This window comes from Neolamprologus multifasciatus, chromosome 10 (assembly GCF_963576455.1).
Source record: "Neolamprologus multifasciatus chromosome 10, fNeoMul1.2, whole genome shotgun sequence".
NCBI classification, from domain to species: domain Eukaryota; kingdom Metazoa; phylum Chordata; class Actinopteri; order Cichliformes; family Cichlidae; genus Neolamprologus; species Neolamprologus multifasciatus.
The window spans coordinates 10536119-10558993 of record NC_140448.1 but is presented as its reverse complement, the minus strand read 5'-3'; the positions used below and the strand labels follow the sequence as shown (position 1 = coordinate 10558993).

Genomic DNA, 22875 nt, shown 5'->3' with positions numbered 1-22875 from the left:
AAATGACTGATCTAGACCCCTGTGAATTTAGGTATAAAATAAGATTTAAACCTACAGAGACATAGGCATTAGTAGCATTGCGAAAATTTTTATTTCTTTCTTTTTTTTTCTAAAGGAAGACAAAGTGTGGCAAAACAAATGAAAAGCATAAACATTAGTAGATTTTTTTTTTAATTAATGGAGAGAAAATATTTGACAGTTGTCGTAACTACTGGGCAAAACTTGAGCTAGTGTTTGTGGCACAGAATTGCCAGATTCCGTTGAGCTCTTGAGCAATCTCGCTCCGCCCACTCCAGTCGTTCACGTGACTGACCGTCGCCCAGGTTCTGTCGGAAGCATCCTGGTGTTAGCAGTTTGCTAGGCGCTGACAAAAATTATAAAGTGAGATGTAGAAATTTTCATAATGGACGAATATATTAGTTGGTGACTACTGGTGACAAAGAAGACAAAGAACTACCCAAACTGGCCTTTTCCAACATGGTCAGTTCGCTGGTAGTTGAAGAGGCCAGTTAACACTGCTAACAAAACACCAGCGGATAGCTAACGTTCAAACTTTGACGGACAAATGCAGTCATTTGCTAGTTAGCTGCTACCGCTACCCTGCCAATTTACTACCACACCAGCTGGCTAGGTAACACGTCTTGTTATTATACGGTAGTTAGCGTTGAAGCTGTTTACACACCGACTATAACGCGTTGTTTTGACCAGTCGCTTATATAACCGAAGGTTTAACGTTATTACCAATTAACGTCAGCTAAGTTATGAATAATGACTAGTTATTTAGCTAATGCTAACATTAGCAACTTAAACTGTTAGTTAAATTTCAACTGCAGATAACACATACAGTTACTCAGAGTACTTAATTAATACCGACGATCATTGACACAGTAACGGGATAAAAACATCTTCTAAGTAGCAGGGATATGAATCTTCTTTCTGATTGATTTCGACCAAACACATGAGATAAATAATGCCAAACACCAGGATGCCAAACGAGTGGGGATTAAGGTTTGGGCAACAGCATTGTCTGGAATACAGCTGTCCGCTCATTTTGATAATCCTTGTCTCCTTCACAATGCAGCCACAGTAGATTGTTTTAACTGCTGAGTGTAAAACGCAAAATCTCGTTAATAAGAAAACACCAGACAAACCAATTTCATCGCAAAGTCTGTAGTCCACTTTTCTTTAAAATATGTCTGGGGACGCATCTGATAGTAGTGAAGACTCTGATGGAAAAACAAATGAAAGGGCCTGTACTGTCAAGCACCAAATCACCAATGGTAAGTCAGTCATATTGTCTGTTATCACTGTATGTAATCATAACCATAGCCACAAAGGAAACATCTGTGTACTGTAATTCATCTCATCATTTAAATAATATCGCACGAATGCAGTTTGTTCCTTTTTTGATGTGCTGGTTCAACCCCACAGCTTACATCACCACATCAGTTTTTTTTTTCTGTAAAACGTTCATCCGATTTTAAAATACTTTTCCTTTTCCATATATATGTGTATTTATATGTGGGCTGTACAATATATTCACACACTGGAGTTGCATTAAATTAAAGTTATAAAGCAGCGAAATATAATGTAACCAAAAAAATGTTTCTCTAAACATACTCCATGCACATGATGGAATTTTAAATCAGTTTTCTTTGATATGACTTTGTTACATTTCTTTCAGATTTTTCTTTGATTTGTGTAACATTGCTTTGTGAGCTGGTTTAGCTATTTGCTAAGCTTTTGTGTGAATGTGTGTTTGTTTTGAGGCTGAGGGGCATGTGAAAAGTATATAGTGTACTGAAACAATAAAATAATCTTAGACTTTAATCAACTTAAAATAGATTATTTGGGGGGCATTAGAAATTAACGAGCCAATATTTTTCAAGATTGTAATGGATTATCAATATTTTTGCTTTAATATGAAAGATATTTTGTTCTGTAAAGACTATCGTGTTTTACTTGCTTTTAATCAATCTAGGTCACCTAGCTTGCATTAGAGACTAAAGAACAGAATTTGTCATAGGTTTTTAATGGACAATGCATCTGTCATTGAATTGATTTTAGAGTGTAAATTTACAAAGAAAAATCCTCACAGATAAAATCAAATAAATCAGAGAATTGCTGTTGTACTCTCCCTCCAAGAGTAGTAAGCTGTAAATGTGGCTGTAGTGTAATAAACAGTGTGAGTGGATGTTTTTCACCAGCTGTCACAGGTGAAGTGATCTGCTTAGTGGCTCACTGGATAGATTGTAGATTTTAAGTAGAGCAACCTTTTAATCTATAGAGAGGGTACATCAAAGTGCATTCATGGATTATAACACAAGAAAAGGCAAATTGGTAAAGCATTTGCTAATATCAAGACATATGGTATGTCTTTTTGTATTTTAATATACTTGGGAAAAACCAGCCAGAAAAATACACCACTTTATTTGTGTAGAAAGCTTCCCTTAAAAGATAGAGCTCAGTGTGGCTTGTCTTTTTTAAAACAAAAACTTGAACAGAAATAGAAATGTAAACACTGTTCTTGTCTTTTATTTTTCTTTCTACCACTAGCTAACCTTACAGGTCACACTGAAAGAGTCGGCATGGAGAACTTTGAGCTGCTGAAGGTCTTGGGCACTGGAGGTAAGGATCTGCATGTAGCACTGAATAGAATGAAATGAAGATGAAGCTGTTGTCAAAGGTCAAGTACTGGTATGAGATATACTTAAAGCAGACTTGGTTGATTCCCCTGGCTTGGATAGTATTTTGAAGGCAAAGTGTTTATAATTGATATTTGTAGCTTGTAAGTTCAAATGTTTCATGTCATTTATATCCTCATTTAAATGTTACAGCATAAAAAATATCTGATGATTAACAGGGAATCCATAGGCTGTTGATGTTACTGATTAGCTACAGGAGATCCTGGTGGCTATTTCCATCAACAAATGAACACCTAATTAAATTTAATGAGTGAGAATGATTCAGATTTCTGCAGATTTGATTAATCTTGCCGCCTGTTCACCGAGTATTTATGTCTTGAAGTGGAAACCATCTCTTTTAGGCACAATCCGATGGTGTATCTGTGTTTGCTGTGTTTGCTTGTTTACCATTGGCAGTAATTTTCAATATTTGTTTGTCTAGCTTACGGGAAAGTGTTTTTGGTCAGGAAGAACAGCGGCCATGATGTGAGCCAGCTCTATGCTATGAAGGTAAGTTTATTAGTGTTGTAATTCAATGAATGTACATTTTAAAGCAGGTTTTTTAGCTAAAAATGTAAATTACTAGTCTGTGCTTTAAAATAAGTCATTTATTATGATTTTATTAACATTTTATAACCATTCTGTGTAAAATGTAAATGAGTTGGCTAATTATCTAAAGCCAATATTAGATTAAACATGGTACAGTGACAGCACATCAGATGTTAAAACCAAGAAATGATCTTTTTTTTTTTCCATTTTATTTGCTCGTTTTGGATTTGATGCAAGCAGTTGGGTTGTATAATGTCCTTCTCTTGGACATGATTGCAGCATGTTGCAACACACCCCAAAGCGAAGTGCCATTCACTGAAAGTTCATGGAAGGAATGGAGAAGTTTAATTTATTTTGGTCACTGCCCTAGGTGTTAAAGAAAGCAGCTATCGTTCAGAAGGCAAAGACAACAGAACATACTCGCACTGAGAGACAAGTCCTGGAGCACATCCGCCAGTCTCCCTTCCTGGTTACTCTTCACTATGCCTTTCAGACTCAGAGCAAACTACATCTCATCCTGGGTGAGACACCGGGGTGGGACACTGGAAAAAATGTACCAAATATAGAGAACTCTTCTCTCTTGAAACACTGAAGGTCTTCTTTATATTTCTGTCTTATACTGTATGTGTTTTTGTTGGCATTTCTTTTTTTTCTTTTTTGCACAATGTGTGTTTGTGTAGTTCTTTGTATTATGTCTATTCAAGCTCCCTGTGTATTTGTCTGTGTGTGTGAGTACAGACTATGTGAGCGGTGGGGAGATGTTCACTCATTTGTACCAGCGGGATCACTTTCCAGAAGAGGCAGTACGGATTTATATTGGAGAAATAATTCTGGCTCTAGAACACTTGCACAAGGTGAGGATTATTGTTTCCAGTTTTTACACATGCTAGAGTTATTTCTTTAATTTTGGCTAGAGCCCGCTGTTTACACAAACTAAGCATTTTAGCGACATGATACTTTTCATAGAATTGGGGTTATGAGGCCAGAGACCCCAACTTACTCCTATTTTAAGCCCTATAGGTTGTGGTCTTTTAGCTCTGGTTTCGTCAAAACAAGCTGATGGTTAAAGAAGTAAGCCTTTCATCTGTCAAGCATTTAACTTTATTCACCAGATTAATGTTACGTTAGCTCCATAAACACTAGGTTGCGTTCACATTGTTGTATACAGATTGATAAAGTCAGCAATATTGTGTTTCTGTGTATACATAACACATGCTGCTTTCTCTGCTCAGATAATACTGCTTTTAAAGTGAATGACATCAGTAAATTTTCATTGTGTAAACGGTCTGTTGAAGCCAGCAATATTAGCGCTTTTATATTATTAGAGCTTTTGTCATTTAGTGCTGAACAGGAAGTCTGAGTTTCTTTATTGTGAGAAATACTCTGAAGCTCATAGAAGTGGTTTCCTAATGATGTTTCACAGCTACTTTAGTTTTAGATTTAGTTTTAAAGTAGGTGTGCACCAGTGGCCTTAAATGATACTCATGACTTCTTTGAGTAGTTACACAAACCACTACATGGAGGGTGATTGGGTGCATTTTCAAGGTCCTTTTTAAAACATAATGAGTGTGTTCTTGAGGGTTTTATTTGGAAGCATTTCAGCCATCTCTTTGTAAATTATGACCTTCACTAGGTATCCTAAGCTCACATTGCAGCACTTAAGTTATGAGATAGTGGATTTGTGTTTAAATTAGTGTCCAAAGAAATTGTCCAGCCACATTGGCTGAAAATCCTGCAGACTTTCACGAGTCGTTTCTTTTATAAATAATATCAAATAAAAGCATTTTAACAACAGCAACTTTGGGGACTAGTATTTCCTGCATTATAGGCTTGCTGTTGTTTGGACAGTTATTTGTTTTGACACATTTTGGGATTAGGACCTCTAGCTGGGATTAGAAAATGCTGTGATTACTAAAAATAACAGATACATAAGTGGCCACTTTTTCCTTTTTTGGTTGTAAAAATGTTTTTAGGGTTTCTCTGTTTGCACTGCCTGCTGTCTCTGTTCACAAATTACAGTTTTTAACATGAATGCCACTGGTAAATTTTCATTGTGTACAGCTTGGGATTGTGTACCGAGACATCAAATTGGAAAACATTCTTCTAGACAGTGATGGCCATGTGGTATTGACAGATTTTGGGCTCAGCAAAGAGTTTCTGGAAGAAGATGTAAGTAAATCTAAAACTACAATGTGAGCATAGCAATGTGTACATGTAAATAATACCTGGGGTGTTTAACTGTTATCACAATTCAAACTGAAATACATTTTTTTTTGAGTATGCTTGTTTTCTGATCATCACAGAAGGGGAGGACCTACTCTTTCTGTGGCACCATTGAGTACATGGCTCCTGAAATCATCAGAGGGAAATCAGGACATGGCAAGGTAAAAAAAAAAAAAGAATAACAAGGGAGCAAATGCAGGTTTTGGTGTTAAGATCATCGGTTATTTGAAAGATTTTGAATGGTCACATATTATGCGCAAAATAATATTTAAATTAATGTTTATATTTACATGTATCAGTATACGGGGAAGGCTTAAACATTTAACACTACAGATGCTTTAAGACTCATGACTTTGGGCCAGTGTGGTGAATCAAAGATGAGATTAATATCTTTGTTATGGAAGGCAGTATCGCCTCAAAAAACCCACCTTTAAATAATTACACAGTGAAAATTCCTTGTCCTCTTTATTGTGCTTTTCAAGCTGTATTCTGCTTCAGTCAGTAGATTGGTGGAGTCTTGGGATCCTGATGTTTGAGTTGCTGACGGGTGCGTCTCCTTTTACCCTGGAGGGAGAGAGGAACTCCCAAAGCGAGGTGTCAAAGTGAGTACTGCTCAATCCCATCTCCATAAATCATCTGCCTGCCCCTTCTTAACTCATTCAAATTGTCTCTGTATTAGCTGTGTTTTACTAATAAATGAACCCATCGGCATTACTGTATTTTTGGGACAAATGCTGATGCTGATTTTATGGGAGTGAAAAAAAATTAATGAACCTAAAAAACTGAGAATATGTACCATTTTAAGAAAAATTTGAATTTAGTGTAGTTGCACATCTTAAAAAGGTGAACAGGTGCAACAAAAGACACTGAAAAGAAACAGTTAGAGCAGGGGCTCCCAACTCCAGGCCTCCTCCAGGTGTCCTGCAGGTTTTAGATCTCACCCTGGGTCAACACACCTGAATCAAATGATTAGTTCATTACCAGGCCTCTGGAGAACTGCCAGACATGTTGAGGAGGTAATTTAGCCATTTGAATCAGCTGTGCTGGATCACGGACACATCTAAAAACTGCAGGACACCGGCCCTCGAGGCCTGGAGTTGGGGACCCCTGAGTTAGAGGAACATAGGATCCTATATCACAGGGGTGTCGAACTCCAGGCCTCGAGGGCCGGTGTCCTGCAGGTTTTAGATCTCACCCTGGGTCAGCACACCTGAATCAAGTAATCAGTTCATTATCAGGCCTCTGGAGAACCTCAGGACATATTGAGGAGGTAATTTAGCCATTTAAATCAGCTGTGTTGGATCAAGGAAACATCTAAAACCTGCAGGACACCGGCCCTCGAGGCCTGGAGTTGGGCACCCCTGAGTTAGAGGAACATAGTATCCTATATCAGATAAGAATGGGACAATATTCATCTCTTCTATGTGCTATTGTGAATAAAATATGGGTTTATGAAATTCAGGATTTATATTTAGCTCATCCCAAGTTTTTCTAAATTTGGGTTGTGTATATTATTGACTGACATTCTTTACATTGTAAAGAACATTCTTACATTCTTTACATTGTAAATGTATATAGAAAAGGAAAACATGAAGGTCATTGCCGATGAAGTTTCCACGACAACAGTTCAGAAACTAGTTGGCTCAGAAACTAGTTCCTCAAACTGTCATGTGTTTTCTGTTTGCGACACTTTCAGTGCTGCTGAAACAGTACTGAGAGTGTTGTAAACAATAGAGTTAGTGGCAGCTTTGCTGGGCAAAGTATGTGATGCCACAATTTCTGCATGATCCCAAGAATAATTTTGTGCCTTATGTTGTGTAAAAAATCTTATCGGCCATTATTGAAGGAGCATGAATGTTGACAGAGTTGTATTCTTGTCCATTGTTTCTGTCTGTATGTTAGCAAAATGTTTATATCTTCCCTTTGCCCTTCAGACGTATTTTGCGCTGTGACCCGCCGTTTCCCTCTATGATTGGACCCATTGCTCAGGATCTGCTGAAAAAGTTGTTGGTGAAAGATCCCCACAAGAGGCTGGGATCTGGACCGCGGGGGGCTGAAGATATCAAGGCACATCCTTTCTTCAAGGTCCGATGTCCCTTAACTGTCTATCACTTAAACATCTTTTCCCCTGTAACCTCAGTTCATTCATCTGTAACTCTTTCATTCTCCTTTTCTGCCTCACAGGGACTGAACTGGGATGACTTAGCACAAAAGAAGGTTGCAAGTCCATTCAAGCCAGAGCTGAAGAGCGAACTCGATGTGGGGAACTTTGCAGAGGAATTCACTGGGATGGATCCTGTTTATTCTCCAGCCAGCACACCCCCGAGCACAGATCGTCTGTTCCAGGTCAGTCATCATCACCTCCACATTGATTCTATCAAATGTTTCTACAAACATGACCTGTAAGCATTATTTAACTTTACAATCTGAAAAGTGCAACAAGTGCTTGTTAATAAGTAAAGGATGTAATAATTCTTCAGTGAGCTACATCATAGTTACACCTAACACATCTCCTCTGTTTTAGGGCTATTCTTTCATTGCACCCTCCATCTTGTTCAATAAGAACGCAGTCATGGGAGACTTTGTTGAAACCCAAATTGGTGCTGACCGACCAGCTTCTGCTTCTGTCCAACGCAGCGCAATGTTACAGGTATGATCTGTATGGGTGTTTTCAAATAATTCTGTGATATGTTTGGTTTCAGGACTGTTTATTAACAGAAAAGAAGGAAAAGAGCAGGAGAAGCTAAATTATTAGCTGAAGTTGGCTTGTTTTATCTGACAGGATGCTTTGTATTATTAAATAATATTCAAGACACTTTGTACTGATCTCGGTAAACAGCACAAAAATCTATTTGGAACAGAAAAAGTTTGTCAGTCTGTCTAGTTGACATTCATCACCTGCGTGTGAAAGGTGTCAGACTCAACTCAGCAATATTTTTAGCTCGTCTTTTAAAAAAATGTTCCAAAATCTTCCAGAAGTCAAAGAAATTCGCAGCTATTACTTTATGTTATTCGATTTATAAAAGAATTTTAAAATACTGTTGTCATCCAGATTCTAATTACAGTGATAAACAATAAATTATGTTTATATGATAAAGTAAAATTTCTGTGAAGGTTCTCAGTATTCCGGGTCATGGTAGTCTGTGAAGCTTGGAAAGAGAGTGAATTTAAATAGGTCGAGTCGCTTTCTTTCCAAGCTCCTTAGGCAAATGTGAAATGTATTTTTAGATCAGTCCAAAATTGTTATTTTATAGTAATTCCTTCCCTGATAATAGCGGTGTAAGATATAAGGATTATTTTTTTGTAAAGCACTACATATAAAATACTAATTAAAGCAAAACTATTATCCAAGTTATATAGTTGGGGAATTAAAAATGAAAGTATCTCTTTATATAGAGAGTGTACCCAGCTAGTGATAAATTTATACATATTACTTATTAATATAGTCATGTAAGAGGCACAATTTAAAGTGGATCTACTGTGCTCCTGCTCAATGATCGGACTCTCAGACTGTACTAGAGTAGCTTTGTATATTCATAATTCAAAATAATCCTGTGTAACCTTATACTGAGCCAAGATGAGGCCCCTGAGTTTACCCACAATCTGAATAAAGCCCTTCAGTCATCTGATTGGGTTCCCGTCATAAACAGGAAGTTTGAACAGCAGATTGGTGAGCGTTCTGTGCTCACAGTCAGAGTCATGTGTTTGTCTAAGATGATGATATAAGAGATAATCTATTGATGACAATGAGTGAGTAGAAAATGCTGCCTGAAACGGAAAATTTGAAGCTATCTGAAGGCTGAGCTTTGTTCTCAAAGAAATTACTTGCACAAACGCTGACTTCATGATTTATTTGAAATTTTTGTTCTGTTTAATATAGAATACAGTGTTGTAAAGGTTTATATACAGATATGACAGAAAATTGGCAAAAACATATTATGTGGACTTTGAGGAAAGCTTACAAACAGTGCTTAACAAGCATTCCTGTTTTAGGCCAAAATGTCTTAACCAGTTTGACCTGCCTGAGGACGTAGAGTTTGATGACATGTTGTACTTTGTAAAACACAAAGTTTTACAAAGTACAACATGTTTTATCTTTCCAAATTACTTATTCAGTTTTAAGGTATTTCTCTTTACAAATGTGGGAGCTGAATTTCAAGGTTGCTTCATGTAAAGGTCAAAGTATCCCTTTAGCTTTGCTGGGGCCGTGTCTATTGCCTGAAGTTTAATAATCTCCTTTGATGGCTCAATGCTACGTTTTTTTTGTTCAGGAATCCCAGTTTTTTCAGCACTATGAGCTGTGTTTTCAAGGACCACCTCTAGGCGAAGGTAGTTTCTCTGTGTGCAGGAAATGCAAACACAAGCAAACTGGCCATGAGTACGCCGTCAAGATCGTCAGCCGTAGGTGAGAGGAGCTGAAATACTTCTTAGTACAGTGCTCTTTAACAGATCTGTGTCCATGTGTGTCAATACTTTACGTTCCAGTGGTACTGTGATACAGTAAAGGTGACTGAATGCCCTTAATGTTGTCTTTCTTTGTTAGAATGGAGGCAAACACTCATCGAGAGATTGCTGCCTTGAGGCAGTGTGAGTCTCACCCCAACATCGTCAAGCTGTATGACATCTTTACTGATCAGGTAGAATGGACAATACATAGGATAAAGATAAAAATGATGTATTGGTCAATATTAAGCTACACATAAAAACATCACCCCTCATGGCCTTCTCTGCATGTCTCTGTCAGTATCACACATATTTAGTGATGGAGCTTCTGCGAGGTGGGGAGTTGTTGGAAAGGATCAAGAGGAAGAAACTGTTTGGCGAGGCAGAGGCCAGTCAGCTGTTACAGAGCCTGGTCTCAGCTGTCAGCTTCATGCACGAGGCTGGAGTCGTACACAGAGACCTCAAACCAGAGGTGGGTGGAGATTTGATAACTTTATCATTCCTGACAATATGTATATAACACGCATGTTTAAAAAGATAGAAAAAAAGAATCTTGTAACTGGGGATCTGCTGTCTCGTATGTGAGAGATGTGTGTGACGTTATTATTTTTTCAGCATGACTTTTACATGATGTAATCCGGGTTAAAAAGTTTTTTTTTTTAAAAAAGAGAGAGAGAGCGACAATCACTGATTGTCCAAAACATGGACGTTGCCATCATGATGTCACTCAGTGGTTTTTGGACTGCATTTTGAAGCTTCTCCGTAAATTTAATGTTTTCAAATGACAGACTGGTGTATCAACTACCATACGTGAGCAATGAACAGACACAGATATCTGCTAATTAGCCTTAAGTAGGAGAGGTAACACACTAAAAACAAATGAATTCACCAAAACTGAAGCACAAATATTATTTGTCTAATAATTCAATTTAAAATGCTCTTTAAGGCCCCAGCAGCACACACATGTAGGAGGGAGCAAGTTCAGTGACTTTAAGTTGTGGACGTGAAACCTAGCAGACACTGATTGGCTGCTCCTTTTGTTGGACCCAAAGCAGCTGTGCCAGTAACTTCAGCATTTAAATTAATAAGTTAGAAAAAAATTACAAAAATAAAATTGGAAGCTGTCCACAGACGTCAAAACCACTTTTGTACCAGGCTATAAACATGTTTTCATTTAATGCTGTTTAGTTTTTTTGTAATGGAAGTCTGTCAAGGCTGAATTGTTTTAGGAGCCAGCCTCAAATTGCCGATTTAGGAACAGCAGTTTTTGGCACTTCTGTTGGCTTAATTTTTCACCTCTGCAGGATACTGCTCGACAACAGTGCATGATGTGACTTTTGTGGTGCTTTTCAAAATGAAAGCAGCAAATTACACACACACACACACACACACACACACACACACACACGGCTGTAAGGTTTAATCAACTGAAGAAGGCTTTTATATGGTGTGCATAACGATTGTGAATGAGACATGTTGGCAAATGTCACCTAATAACTTTAAGATGTCTCTAGTATGGCTTTTATTTTGATGCACACCTAAAAGGATTAGAACTGTTTATTTGCACTGTCTGTTTACACATAAGTTCTGGTACATGCCAACCAGTGGTGGCTGTCATACTCGTATTTACTAATAGTCTTTACTCTGTCAGGAAAATTGAATCTTAATGTGTAAGTAAAATAAGAGCTGATCCTCATGGCTTTTGTTTGTTTACCTTACAGAACGTGCTGTTTGCAGATGAGGGGGAGGAATCTGTGCTGAAAGTAATAGATTTTGGATTTGCTCGCCTGTGCCCTGCAGGCAGTGCCCCCCTGCAGACTCCCTGCTTCACGCTGCAGTATGCTGCACCAGAGCTTTTCGAGAGTGCAGGATATGATAAATCCTGTGACCTCTGGAGTCTCGGGGTCATCCTGGTAATTGAATCTGAATATGTTGATTTTTATCATAGCTCGGCTGACTGAATTACTAATGACCCTTGTGTGCGTCTTTCTCAGTACACCATGCTCTCAGGCCAGGTGCCGTTTCAGAGTGAGCAGCGTGGAATGACCTCATCATATGCTGCCGACATCATGCAAAAAATAAAAGAGGGGGATTTCTCATTGGATGGGGAGCCCTGGAAGGGTGTGTCAGAGGATGCCAAAGAGCTTGTTAAAGGTACTGAATATGTTTGTTCTTAGTTTGCTTTAGTTGAGATAAATGCCTGTTGAATTTCCTCTATTGCTTGCTTGTTTGTGTCTCTTTTCCTGTTTTAAGGGCTGCTAACAGTGGATCCAGAGAGCCGTCTCAAACTCTCTGATCTGAAAGAGAACAGCTGGCTTCAGGGTGGAGCATCAATGTCCACCACTCCTTTGTGCACGCCAGATGTGCTTGAGTCCAGTGGGCCCACTGTCCGCACTTATGTCAATGCTACCTACAAGGTAATAGATTGGTGTGAAAAACTTCTAAAAGGTCTCAGAAAGAATCTTAAATAAATGTATTTTATCTCACTTTTGTCGCCTTCCACTCTCACCAGGCTTTCAACCGAGGTAAGCGAGAAGGCTTCTTTCTGAAAAGTGTCGACAATGCTCCCCTTGCGAAACGACGAAAGATGAAGATGACCAGCACAGGAGTAGAGACCCGATGGAGTTCATCCTCTTCTTCTTCGTCTTCTTCCACTTCCTCCACTGCCTCTGCAACAGCATCCAAAACACAGCCAAAGCAAGCCGTGATCCCAAAGCAGAGCTAGCCTGGCAACAGAGGAGGGAGAAAGTGTTACGTGCTTGTACGGTAGCACAATGTCCTCCAGCGGTCAGTTAAAAAAAGCAAAAGCATACTGACAAATGAGAACACTGTCTTTACTTCATGTAAAATATAATTCCACTTTAACAGCTGCAGGTTTTCATTCCTCACGCTGTATTCTTTAAAAAACAAAACATGTATTTTCTGTGGTGGAAGAGGAGGCCTGACTGTCAGAAACCTTTAATACTTATTCAGTATTCACTCACTTTATTTTGGTGAGATCGCACACTAAAAGTTAAAAATGAGACATTTACCTGGTTTCACTGTGGGTAAGAAACAGTGCCTGGCTACATAGGGAAAAGGGAAAAAAGGAGCCATAAATAAGCAGAAGCCATATACAAAGCAAAAGAAGTGAATACATCCATTAAGTCATTGTGAAGAGGCACACATTTGCACACGGCAAATGAACAGTCTTTCCAGTAATTTGCAGGTTTAATTCTTTGATTGTACTGCTGAGTTTTTTGCCACAAATATAATGATTAACACAAAAACTGCAGAAGTCGACACTGTGCTCTGTTAAGAGCGAGCAAGATTCAGGTGTTTGCAGAGAATGTCAAACGATCAAATGGTTTAAAAAAAAAAAAAGCAGCAAATTTCTGGAAGGATGGAGCACAGAGAGAGATTACTGTGGCGTGCAAAACCTTAAGGATTCTATAGGATGATTAATGCTGTCGGTCTTTGCAAAGAAGCTGCACCTGCAGTACACTACTCACTGTACGGATCCCGCTGAACACTTTGAGGAGCTGGGATTATGTGGCTCTGAAGAAGTGCTTTGATTGTGTGACAAGATGTGTCCAACAGTAGCAGCTGTTTAAAACAAAAAAAAGACATGGAGACACAGAAGCAGACATGCAGTGGAGTGCGATTTTCATCATACTTGCTGTATATTACTCGCGCTATCGTGCCTGTCTGAAAATTTCTAGCATGCTAATCTGTTGTGATGATGGACTGTAAGAACTTTTTCTATTTTTGGTATCTTTGAGTCATTGAAAAAAAAATTACTTGGAGTATTTTCTGTTTTTCTACGCTACCAAGTGCAGCTCAAGTGTTTGCACGTAGATGGAAGCCAAATGTGGCTGGTGATTTTGAACGCACATCGCCTTTGTGAACTTTGAATGATTATTACAGTTTTTATTCCTGATGGTATCAAATCAAACAGAAGTGATTTTAAAACATTTTATGGCTTTGAACTTCAAATTACGTTTCAGAATGAGACGCCTAATTGTGACTTTTTTGGTTGTTTTTTTTTTGTATATAGCTTTGTATATAATCATCATGCTTTAGAGAAAAAATAATGTATGTAATGATTTGAAATTGATCAGCTGTTTGGGTGGTATATTGTAATGTTTTTTAATGGACTTGCCTCTTTTTTTTTCTTTTTTACATGTTGCACAGTCAGTTGATCAGTTAACACACATTTCAGCTTTAAAGGTGCTTTCACTGATATTTATTACATGTAATTGATTTTAATGCTGTGGTAATGGGATTATCATAATTTGGCTCTTGTTGTGTACCAGCCAGGCGTGAATGTTGCTGTATGATAACTGAGTGGCGATGGGAGATTGGTTGTGTTGATATTTCTGAACCAGATGAAGCATAATTGCAAGTTACTGTAATATTTTCCTGTTGTTGTTTGAAGCCGTTGTCTGTTTGAAGGTAACCGGTTGTTTGTTTGGTATTTTTACTTAAGAAACTGCTTTTATTGATATTGGTATTATTTGGTTGTCATAGATATTCTCTCTTCTCTTTTCCCGAGCATTATTTTACTGAGTTGCACTGTCTCTGGTGTTGTTGCTGGGATTTGTCTTTTTGCACCGCAATGTTTTTATTTTATTTTTTTGGCTGGTGCAAAATAAACATTACTTTTCAATAGATTCCTGTGTGGTTTGTCTTCTCGGTGTTGTAATTGTGCTGTAACGCTTGGAATCGCAGTGCTCAGAGGGTTGGAGACCCCAAATGAGAATTTGTTCAAACATACTTCATTTTGCACGAGCCCTGATAGCACTTCTATTTGATTAAGGCTATTTTATGAATGTACCTTTTTTTGACAGAGGGAGGGAAGTGGCCAACATTCCCTCATACATCTGTGATTTAACCTCCTAGGACCTGGCGTCCACATATGTGGACATCACATTTTTGAGTTATTTAAACTAAAATACTCAGTTTTGCTCTACATGGGCCTGATATCCACTTACGAGGACATTATACTGCTACTGCTCTATCAAAATTTTAAACGAATATCCTCATATGTGGCTCTTATTTTTCTTAAAAACAAAAAAAAGGTTTAAAAAAATCTGGAAATTCTTTGTTTTTACGTTCATCGGGCCCCAATATGCCCAAATATCAAAGAGAAATTAAAAATGCATGCTGTGGAAGAGTTCGGGTCTTAGGAGGTTAAAATAGTTTCTTGTGTAAAATTTATTTTGATACACATTTTTAGTTTATGCAAAACAAGAGCTTGCTTGTATTTAAGATGTAGAGCACTGATTCTTCTGGGGTGAAATGACATTTCACATGCTTAAATCGTATTGCTGATATCCTGTTATAGAAGTAATTAAGTAAAGATACAAATTGAATTAAGACAGTCACAAAATGCTGTACACAGTCCACAGAGTCAACTATCCATAGTTGTAGTGGTGGACTTTTCTGCAGCCTTGGTGCTACAAACTGAAAGGCTCTGTACACCACTAGTCTTTAGACGTGTACAGTGAACGCCTCGCAAACTCGTGACACAGCAAGCAGTAATGTATTTTGTAAGAAGCTGAGATATATAATCTGGAGCTTGGCTGCTTAGTTCTCTGCGTGTTAACACAAGAATTTAAAATGAATCCTAAAATCTATTGGGAGCTGATATAAAGAATATATAATAGGAGTGATGTGAGGGTACTCACTGTGGTGTTAATAGTCCCAGCATTTTGTAAAGCTTGGAGGTGTGAAAGAGATGATTTGTCCAAGTTGGTCAGCAGAACATTAAAATAATCTAAATGCAGTGACACAAATACATGAATACTTTGTGTCATCCAATTAAAAGGAAAGTTATTTTTAAGCATTAGCTTGTATTGCACTCTATAATACACGTTTCACAGTTTATTTTCATTATATTCATGGTAAATGGCCTGCATTTGTATAGCGCTTTACTCAGTCCCTAAGGACCCCAAAGTGCTTTACACTACATTCAGTCATTCACACACTGGCAATGGCAAGCTACGTTGTAGCCACAGCTGCCCTGGGGCGTACTGACAGAGGTGAGGCTGCCGGAACACTGGCGCCACCGGGCCCATGTTTGACCTCCACCAGTAGGCAAACATGGGGTTAGTATCTTGCCCAAGGACATTTGGCATGCAGCCAGGAGACAGCCTGGGATCGAACCACTGACCTTCTGATTAGTGGCTGACCTGCTCTGCCACCTGAGCTACAGCCACCCCAAGTCATTGTGCATTGCACTTCTTTTTACAATGAAAGGATGCCACATCGCTCAGTGCGAATTAAAATCATCAACCTACAGAAGGGCTAAACTCAAAGACACCATAAAAATCAATGTGAAAAAATGATGTGGCAGGCTAGTCCATTTTTGTTGAAATTTCATTGCAGCAACTCAAAATGGTACTCGAGAGTTTCTATGGTCTCCATGTACTTGTATGATCTTATCTGTGAAAAGCACACGGCAGCAGTGGGGGACCTGGCAGTGCTGATCCTGTCCTTCCTTGCACAAAGGAGCAGATTCACCTCCTGTTGATGTTAAACGCCTTCTACGGCCATGATTAACAACCCCCTCTACTACTTTACTAACAAGGTCAATATCAATGTAGTTTTACTCACCTGATGCTACACTTTGATTAAAAAGTGTTTGTTTAATTTCTTTTTAGCAATATATGTTTAAAAAACAGAATTCTTAATAAAAGAAAGAAAATTGAAAAACTCAGTTTTCTGTGTCTCTTAACAGAGTCTCAAATGTGTGGAGGAGATACCAGGAGACGAGAGCTGCACAGGGCTTTAGAGAGCCATCGACTCAGCAGCAGGATCGGTACCTGCTCCTGTCAGAGCATTATGACGTGACCTCCAGTCAGCTACTCTTGCAGTTTCTGACGAAACTATCAGAAATGGACTGCATGAGGGTGGCATGTAAGCCTGATGTGTCTTAGTGGGCTCACAGTCCTGCAATGTGCAATTTAATTATGGTTCACCAGGGAATACTAGAACTTTCAGATCTGCCACTAGCACCCCATTCTCTTCACAGATGAGAGCAGGTTACAACATGAAAGAATCTGGAGACGATGTGGCATGCTGCCTGGAACATCATCTGGTAAGACAGGTTTGGAAGTTAGTCAGTGACGGTCTGGAGAAGTAAGGCTTTTGAGGATCGTACAGACCCCTATGTGCTGACTGCTGTTGGATACCAGAGTGTGAAGGCAGTTCTTGGATGATAAAGATGATGTCTATCACTGATGTGAGAATAATGTGTGATTTCAGTATTCCCTTGTTTTTCTGAGCAGTGTATATTCTCTACAATCAATTTCACCTTCATATAAAATTCTGGGAAACATACAACATGCCTGTTATATTGTTAAGGCAATAATTACTGTATGAGAAGTGCATTTGTTAAACTAGAATACCTATTTCTGCGTGCAAACAAATGAAAATGTGTTATCTGGATTTGGATTGTGTGGGCAGCAGTCTAAGGAGAGAAGCCCAGACTCCCCTGGCCACCTCCTCCAGCTCCTCCGGGGGGTTAGGAGGTGGGGATGAGTCCTGGGGCTTCCTACCATTAGGACATGCCTGGAACACCTCACCTAGGAGATGTCCAAACAAACTCAACTGGGTCATATCAATGTGGAGGAGCAAATGACTGAGCTCCTCACCCTGTCTCTAAGGGAGAGCCTAGCCACCCTTTCATTTCTGTTGCTTGTATCCAAGACCTCCTTCTTTCAGCCACGACCCACAGCTCGTGACCACAGGTGAGGGAAGGAGTGTAGACTGACTTTTAAATCGACACCAAGTTCCGGCTGAGAATCATGGTCTCGGACTTGGAGCTGCTTATTCTTTGCTTCACACTTTTTAATTCCACTTTTTTTTTTTATTCCACTGCGTCACACTTGGCCGCACATAATATTAAAATTGCGGTTTAATGTTATGTGCCTCATTATTCATTATTTTCATTATTCTCCATTTGCTCTTTTATGCCGTACCACAACAGTAAATCCTCCTCCAAGGTTAAATATTCCATACAAATGTGGGTTAAATGTTCAGGATCTCCTCTGCCGCTGCTTCTTAGTGAATCAAAACATGATGACAACGGATGTTTGGCCGCGTGATTGCGTCTGCACGTGTGCTTCCTATAGTCCACGAGCTGATCTGAACACAGAATTGGTCTTTTAATGGCTGCATATTCATTCCTGTACTTGATCTTGATCTTGGTGTCCTGGAACTGTTCACATCTACTGCTGAACCTGTGAACATTAGCTCTATTTTTAGTATGGGTTTGTTAAGTGGCAGTAAGAAGAAAGGCAGCAGTGGGAATTGAGCCTCGGTAAATATTGGCGGGCTGTTTCCTTTCACTCAAACTATCCCTCAAAGCCTTTTACTTCTGTTCCTACTGAGCCTCCAGTACAGCTGAGCTGCTTAACAGTGCTGATCCCTGCATGAGGACACTTCTGATTGCCATATACTTCACTGTACTGCTGGTGTAACAAAGCAAAAAATAATTTTCTTTATATCCAAATTTCTGTCTGAACATTTATTATTCTCTCTCTTTGTTCCCAGTTTCCATGTCTATGTAATGAGTTTACTGTACCATTAGGTGGCTGCTGCGTGCTGCCCGGTGTCCTTTGTGTTCAGTTTTTTTCTGCCGTGTCAGCTCTAACATTTGGCTCCTGCCATGAAACATATTAATTTGTCTCTGTGCTTAAAAGAATCAGCTGTTAGCTACTTAAAAATGCCTGACCTCATATTAATTTTACCCTTGCATCATTCATCTGCATCATTTGATGCTTGATGGGGAGCAGCACCAGGTTTAGAGCGTTTATGTGCTACATATGGCCATTAGGCTACGTGGATGTTTGAAACCATGCTCAGGACAAAGCAGCAATTAGCAGCAGAGGACGTGAGGATCAGGATAATAAAGGACACAATGTCCACTGATTGATGCAAGGCCTTAATTACTTAGGGCAAGGCACTAAAAGACACCTTGTGCCATGTACCAACAATCCCGGAGCCTGTGAAAAAACACTGCAGTGAAGGGTTTGTAGCACTCGCAGAAGCACTGATGAAAGGAGAAGCAAACAGCTGTTTAGTGGGTGTAGAGTTTACCTCTTAATTTAGCACTATACACGAATGTAAAATAGAGCAAAACTGAAGTAATTAGTTATCAGGTATCATCATATGAGATTAATTGCAGTTTTTGTTACCTGATGGTGGATAAAGCATACATTTATTATAACAAGATAAGATATTTGAATAAAATAAGTGACTTTTTGTTTTCAGGGGTCCCACAGGATATCAAGAGGAAGCCAGACAATGTCCATCAAACAATGTACAATGATGTACATTTGACATCTTCTACTGACAACTACTTATTAATGCAAATTTCAGTGCAAATGGCAGCAAATGCTTACAATTAGGCAAGGAGACATAGTCAAGACAACCTGGTGCCAGACAGACTGGTCAGAGTATTTCAGAAACTGCTGCTGTGCTGGGACTCTCTCTACACAAAGAAAAAAAGAAATCTCCAGTGAGCAGCAGTTGATGCCAGAGGTCAGGGAGAATGGCCAGACTGGTTCGAGCTGATAGGAAGGCAAAAGTAACTGAAATAACAACTTGTAACATCCAAAGCATGTCGAAGAGCATCTCTGAATGTAGAACATTTTGAATTGTGTAGCAGAAGGTCTAGAGCAGCAGAAGACTGCACTGGGTGCTACGGTTAGCTAAAAACAGCCTCACCAATATTGGATAACAGAAGATCAGAAAAACGTGGTCTGATGAGTCTCGATTTTTGCTACAACATTGCACCTTTGGGATTGGTGGGATGTTGTTGTATATTTTCTGAAGTGCTCTACGATCATTGCAGGTTAAAGCCAAAAAGTTGGATTCAATGTTGAGTTTCTGCCTCACACCAAGAAGCGCTAAATAAGTATTAGATGTACGCAGCAGTAATTTGTTAGCTGAAAGGCAGATTTTTAGGATCTTAATGTTGGGACATGGAAAAATATTAAAAAAGAACCTTTTGTACATATGACAGTATCATCTGCATAATGCTGTGTAGAGTATTCTGAAAGATAGGGCCACAACTTGCTGTTAAGTAGATATAATTTAGACCCTCTTAAAACAACACCCTGCTTTTGTCTTTTATGTAAATATGAACTAAACCTCATCAGTGCATGTAGGGAAAGACAAAAAAGATCAAAATTCGATCTACAAATATTATCCTAGTAAGATAACAATGATCACAAGTGAAAAAAGACAGAAAAAAACATTATTAGTAAATTTAAAGGTGAAGAAATTTCAGCCTGAAACCAAATTGATAATGTTAAGTTGCCTTTACTGGAGCAAATACCCAAATAGGTAAGTGTTACCTGCAGTTTTGAGGTTTACATACTGTTAATTAGTCACTGGGAAAATAATTTTCTTTTAATTTTTAATTCAAATCACTAGTAGTGTAGAAAACAGCAGCAGGAGTTACTGTAGAGAAGTACAGAGAGCTTAGACAAGCTGAAGCTAGAGCTGATTTAACAGGAGACAGTCAGGTGGACCGGTCAGTGTCCTCTGGGAATCATGCACATCTGTACAAAACTTCATTGTAATCCATCCAGTAATTTCAGATATTTCTTCTGCTCTGGATCAGATCTGTAGACTCTCACACAGGGGAATATCATATTGGCGGCAGTGATGCATGTGGTAACACAAAAGCAAGGAGAAACCAATAAAACTGATTGGCATGCTTTGCAGCCCCCTTATTGATCGCTGGCAGCAGATGAATCCCCTGCTGAGCCTCGGGGCTAATCAAACTCACCGTTTCACATATTCTACTGACTGTGTGCCGCAGCAAAGGCTGCTTTTATTGGCAAAGCGTGTCCTGCAAGCAGCTCCACAGTCTGAAGGGCAAGACTTTTGTATCTGCAGGAAGAAATGTGTGTTTCCTCATAAACATCGCACTTTCGCACAGACAAGCCATGAATTAAACACCAGTTACTGGCTTTTTTGGGTGTTTTTTATGTTTCTTTGTCAGCTTAGGCATATCAACAGCCGTACAGACGCCTGTGAAGGTGCCATCAAAGCTGCTATTAACTTCGCTTTAACAATTTGTGGCATACCAAAAATTAAAAGTCCTTTTCAAGGTGTATTGTTTGTTCAGATTTTTCTTCATGCCGCTGTGTGAAACCTCACAGCTTTAATGAGTGAAGTGTGCTGCCGCACTAAAACTTAAAACTCCTCCGTGCTGCAGCTGGTTTATGCTCCACCGCTCAGTTTAAGCTTCATTTTGTTCATCAAGCTATTTAACTGATCAGAGAGCTTAATGAAATATTTAACAGCCTATTAAAATATGTGGTTCATGATAATATATATGTCAGAAATATTGCCCATCAAGGAGCCACGACGCTCTATTAGTTCACCGTTAAGTTTCATAAACTCTGACACTGTCCATGGTCCTGAACGCTGCAGCATAAACTCCTCACCACCGGGGGTCACTAGGATGCTTGGCACTGAGAACACAAAGGCCACAATGAGCGTCTCAGAAACGACGGATACTGTGAAAATAATGTGCCATTGAGCCATTAATCAAATCAGTCCCTGGGCGGATGATTTGCACAGAATAAATGTAATATATTGAGCAACGACAAAGACAGATCTGAATGGAACACTTGCTCGAAATCATCAATTACGCTCTGCACGACTTGGACAAGGCCCAAGAACAAAGTGCACTTCCTTCAGTCAGCAGCACAAAAGGAGAAAACATTTAAGGAGTGGCACCGTCATGCTGCAAGAAATCGCTTATTGATATGTTTTCAGAACAGAGCGCAGATACAGACATGAGCCCAGTTTCTTCTATAGAACACCAGCGGTGTGTTATGAGATCACTGTGAGACCCAGAGCTGACACCACACCACTAATATAACATGTAAAAGCCTGTTTACACAGCCAGTGGTGTTAGTCTTTGGTAAAGGAGCAAAACACAATAAAGGGGGCTTTGTTTGGGGTTTCTTTCCTTGTAATATACGCATGTATCTATGCATGGAAATAAATGTTATAAAACAATAACATTATTATAATGATTCATTTTAAAGAAGTGCATTGATCCAGAGTTTGAGTCAAACCCGTGGCCCTTTGCTGCATCTCTTCCCCTTCTTTCTCCCTACTTTCCTGTCCACCTTCACTGGTCCACTTCCAAATAATAAATAAAATAATTGTGGTCATCTCATTCACACACATCTGGCTTCCCCTCAAACCTGCTGTCTACAGGCAGCCAATTATAAAAACACTGGCCTAAAGGGAGGAGAAGAGAATTAGAGTGGTTTCTTTCAGACTGTCAGTGATCAGCGAGCTGCACCGAGGCTCAGGATTATTCTGAACTGCATGACATGCAAATGTTCTCCTGCAAAGCCCAATAATAATATTAATAATGAAAATATGGATCTGGAAATGAGGATATTAACTCGTTTCCAGATATTGGATATTTGTGCTTTAAACTTCACTTTACAAAGTTAGTTACAAGATTATTTTTTTAATTTTTAATGTTTGGAAGTTTTAACTTCCATCTTCAGACTTTTCTTATAGATGATGGTTCTTATTGTCCATAATGTATCTGGATAGTGAAGTGCTTGTTGTTGAGACAGGTCACAGTTAAGATTCCAATGTTTTCTAAACCAAACATTTAGAAAACATTGCTATCATTCCCCTGTCAACACTGAAGACATGCAATCTTGGCAAAAAAACCAAAACCTTTGGCAGATCATTTTATAGACGGACTCTGTCCTGGCATTGAAATTCATATTATTACTAATAATGGTGTCTAGATACTTGTAGGTATCAATCTTCTGATCTTTAATGATGGTTTGAGGATGTAAGAGGAAATTGCACCACTGCTAAAAGGAAGGAAACTCAGAACAACTGCATCATCGGAATACTTTGAAATATCTTTATCTCTGCACTGACTTCTACATCCGTTCATATACAAAATGAAATGCAGCAGAGACAGATTGCAGCT

The 22875-nt window shown here is 39.0% G+C and overlaps 1 protein-coding gene across 2 annotated transcripts; it reads left to right on the top strand.

The window, feature by feature from the left end:
• The first annotated feature begins 13 nt into the window (after positions 1-13).
• On the top strand, positions 14-19111 carry rps6ka4 (ribosomal protein S6 kinase A4). 2 transcript variants are annotated; one of them, XR_014876481.1, is made up of 19 exons: positions 14-1280; positions 2557-2628; positions 3127-3194; positions 3604-3754; positions 3972-4087; positions 5295-5402; positions 5537-5617; positions 5955-6058; positions 7391-7541; positions 7641-7802; positions 7981-8106; positions 9728-9861; positions 10000-10093; positions 10201-10371; positions 11621-11812; positions 11894-12053; positions 12153-12316; positions 12412-12686; positions 16621-19111. XR_014876481.1 is itself a non-coding variant. In XM_085174962.1 (18 exons), exons 1-18 carry the CDS (start codon positions 1193-1195, stop codon positions 12622-12624), a joined length of 2355 nt encoding a protein of 784 aa, XP_085031088.1. In that variant the 5' UTR covers positions 14-1192; the 3' UTR covers positions 12625-13823. The 2 variants fall into 2 exon arrangements, 1 of the variants encoding a protein (XP_085031088.1); XM_085174962.1 differs by lacking the exon at positions 16621-19111 and having other exon boundaries at positions 12412-13823.
• Positions 19112-22875: the final 3764 nt, after the last annotated feature.